Source organism: Chenopodium quinoa, unplaced genomic scaffold (genome assembly GCF_001683475.1).
Source record: "Chenopodium quinoa cultivar QQ74 unplaced genomic scaffold, ASM168347v1, whole genome shotgun sequence".
Lineage (NCBI taxonomy): Eukaryota > Viridiplantae > Streptophyta > Magnoliopsida > Caryophyllales > Amaranthaceae > Chenopodium > Chenopodium quinoa.
Window position 1 is genome coordinate 871,339 of NW_018742329.1, and position 3,936 is coordinate 875,274.

General features: G+C 32.0%; 1 protein-coding gene across 1 annotated transcript; it reads left to right on the top strand.

The window, feature by feature from the left end:
• The first annotated feature begins 643 nt into the window (after positions 1 to 643).
• On the top strand, positions 644 to 3,499 carry LOC110689371 (protein ALP1-like). The gene is made up of 5 exons (XM_021866153.1): positions 644 to 728; positions 2,014 to 2,066; positions 2,684 to 2,914; positions 2,998 to 3,223; positions 3,309 to 3,499. The coding sequence occupies exons 1-5, from the start codon at positions 644 to 646 to the stop codon at positions 3,497 to 3,499; spliced, it is 786 nt and encodes a 261-aa protein (XP_021721845.1).
• The last annotated feature ends 437 nt before the right edge of the window (positions 3,500 to 3,936 follow it).

A 3,936-nucleotide genomic window follows, 5' to 3' on the forward strand; every position in this document is an offset into this window, starting at 1 on the left:
TTCTAACCCTAATTTCTGTAATTTGATGAGATTTGTCAATTTAATCAACCCTAATTTTTGCAGTTTGATGAGAAATAGCACTGATGGCTGCGATTGTATTATTGATCCAAAATATGATTGAATTCTTGAAAACCTATCAAAAGCTCTTAAAACAAAGCTAAATTCTAGCCATGTAACTCGGATTTGAATCGAACACTAAAATTGATCTAACAAGCCATTTTTTATGCTGTAAAACAGATGTGTTGGTATTAAAGCGTTGTAGTTTGGTCTTTTGAGTGACATTGGGGATTAATGGAGGTTTAACATTGCTTGACTTTGGAACTAGATGTATTGCAAGGAAACAAGTAACTCTTACCTAAATAGCACTGAGTTTGATTTGCATGTTTTTTTTCGTGATTTGTGTTGATATTTTAATTAAATAGCACTGCTTTGATTAAATAGGGTGGTTGTTCGATTTTATAGCTGCCTTTGTTGAATGATTTGATGCTTGAATTTTGCAAAGAAAGATACTATTGAATTGGCTTACAAGCTGTTGATTAAAAAGTTGTTGCTTACAAGTTGTTAATGATACTATTGAATTGGCTTAAGATAAACAAAGTTTGAGTTTGGGTATTGTTTATTCTTCCAGCTCATAATTGAAAAGATGTCAGAGGAAGTCTCTACCTGGGAGTCGCTAAAACGTGTAAGGGATGATGACGAAGATATGGAGTTTATTGTCGTAGTTATAGGTTTTATTATGATAGTAGTAGGTGCATGTTATGGTCAAAAGTATAGGCTTAAGGAGGTAACATGGAATGAGCATGAGCGTGCCTTAACTAGAGCTACTTGGATGAACACTTTAAAAAATGATAGGATTTTTCGAGAGCAATTAAGGCTTGACATAAGTTGTTTTAATAAATTATGTCATATATTGCAAACTAAGGGAGGTTTAAAGACAACAAGAAATGTCACGGTAAAAGAGATACACTACAACATAAACGAGCAAAAGCAATGGTCTAATGCAACGGTTACAGCTAATACAACGGTCTAATGCAACGGTGATAGCTAATGCAATGGTCCAATGCAACGGATAAAACTAATGCAACGTTTTTGTAAGCTATTGTAACGTTCCTAACATAACCGTTGCATTAGCCTATCAAATGCAACGGAATTTTAGGCTACTGCAACGGTCCAAAAATGACCGTTGCACTAGGTGCTAAAATGTGAAAATTTAAAAACGCGCCTTGTTTCCCGCTCCCATTATTTTATCGAAAATTTGAATCGTTATTCAGCGGGACATCATTATTTTTTGAAATAAATTCTTACCATGTACATACTCTTAATGTTTATCCTCTACTCTCTTTCTCTCTCCATATCTGTCTTGTCTCTCTCTCTCTCTCTCTTCAAGCTCCAAACTTCCAACATCAAGCTTCAAATACTTTCAATTATCATATCTTTTTTGTAAGTTTATGTTTTGTGAAATTTATTTCTTTAATTTTTTCATATTTGAAGTATTAATATGTTTAGTACAATTTTACTTAATTTTTGTTTATAATTATTGACATGCTAATTTTTTTTATAATTAGCTATTACTAATCAATGAATATTTAGCTAATGCCTTGTTGTATTTAATTATTTTATAGTTAATTTATGTTGGTCATGATATATAGTTCTTTTCAAGTCCTTACTATTTCATTCAATTCTTCTACTTCTATTAATTATGTTTTTAGAATATTTTTCTCTTGGGGATTTTGTTTCATTTGCTCATTAGTTTTTAGATTATTATTTATGGGTGTTTCTAAATTTAAGTGTTATTTTTGGGTTTGTGGTTTTATTTAATTTTTTGACATTTAAATTAATTATATAGGCTTGGTTGGTATCAACATACCATTGTACTATGACAAATATGTATTATTACCTTCTCTAACAAATTTATCTAATAAGAAATTCAACTAACTTTTATTTTAATGTAGAGTGATGTGATTAAATGATTTTATTTTCTAATGTAATTAGTTGTTTGTTTTATGTATATAGGTACATGGCGATATGATGATGAACAACATGGTGTATATCAAGGAGGAAGAATGGTGATGGGATTATTGTGACAATATTGTTGGACAATTAGATACATATAAAATTAGGTTTTATAATCTCCTTAATCCTTATATAGGTTTATATATTAGTAAATATTTTGTGAACTATTTAGATAAATATTTTGGGTATGGAATTGTTTGCAAAGTCAAATATCAATGTAAAATTACTTAATGTATATATACATATTTCTAGAGGAAAAATAAAATGGTTGTTATATAATTTTGTTTACATTATTTGTTCTTAGTAGTTTTATTAATTATTTTATTTACTACGTGCATTAAATAATAATAATAATAATAATAATAATAATAATAATAACAATGCAGCGGTTCTATAGAAAGTAATGAGTGTTGCACTAGAACTAAAAGACCATTGCATTAGGTCTGCTACAACAGTCCGTAGGAATTTTAAAGAACCGTGGCATTAGGTTTTATTAATCGTTGCTTTAGGCCCTGATGCAACGGTCCATGGTTGATGGCATAGGACCATTGCATCAGGTAAAATGAACTGTTGCATTAAACCTAATGCAATGGCCACAAATGCTACGGTCCTTTAACCGTTGCAATAGGTCTATAGCAACGGGTTTTTGCCCTATTGTAACGGTTTTTAGGGGTTGCATTTGCTCATTTATGTAGCAGTGATAGTTGCATTGTTTCTTCATATTCTTGCCCAAGATTTGAAAAATAGAACAATTCAAGCTATCTTTGCCCGTTCTGCAGAGACCATGAGTCGTCAATTCCATATAGTCCTCCAATCTATTTTGAAGATTGGAAAGCATTACATCAAGCAAGTTGACCAAACCACTAGTTTTGCCGAGGATAACAAGTGGAAATGGTTTGAGGTAAAATCAATATGACTTATAGCTTAAACGATATAAATTTCTTTTTATTAGCCTATGTTATGTATTGTGAAATATAATGCTAGGGTGTTGTTGGAGCTCTTGATGGAACACACATTAAGATGACCGTCCCTATTGAGGATCGTCCTCGCTATCGAGATAGGAAAGGTGACCTTAGTACTAATGTCTTAGCGGCTTGTGATTCTGATCTTCGTTTCACATATGTCTTACCTGGTTGGGAAGGGTCCGTATCAGATCCTCGTGTGCTTCATGATGCATTAAGGAGGCCTAATGGGCTTAAAATACCAAGAAGTAAGAGTTTAGATTTTTTTTTCCCTCATAACTTAGTAATTTTATATTGAATCTTATATGATTAATCTAATATTTGATAATGCAGACAAATACTTTCTTGTGGATTTGGGCTTTTCAAACTGTGAGGGATTTTTAGCTCCTTACAAAGGAACTCTTTATCATTTAAATTTGTGGCGGGGAAACACTCCAACAAATTATATGGAACTTTTGAATTTACGACATTCCTCTGCCCGAAACACTATTGAGAGGGCTTTTGGGTTGTTGAAGAAACGTTAGAGCATTCTTAGGGATCCTAGTTTTTTTGGGAAAAAGACTCAAATTATGATAATTAATGCATGTTTCATCCTCCATAACTTTTTAAGAGAGGAAAAAATGGAAGAAATGACTCTTATGCAAGAGGTAGAACAAGATTTGCTAAATATGGAAGTAATCGATGTAGAAGAGGAAGAAGAAGAAGAAGACTATATTACCAGTGCTCGGTCAACAAAAGAGTGGAATGAGTTTAGGGATAGACTTGCCAAGAAGATGTTTAAAGAGTATCAAGGGAGGAGACTTCGAATTTTGACTACTTAATGAAATGGATAATAGGTGATTAATGGTTTTGATTTCTTAGGCTATATTTTACTGTGGTTCTGTTGTTTCTTATCTATTTACTACTGCCATGTGCATTTTTTGCTATTAGGATGTACAAATACTTTCTGTTTCTTTTATTC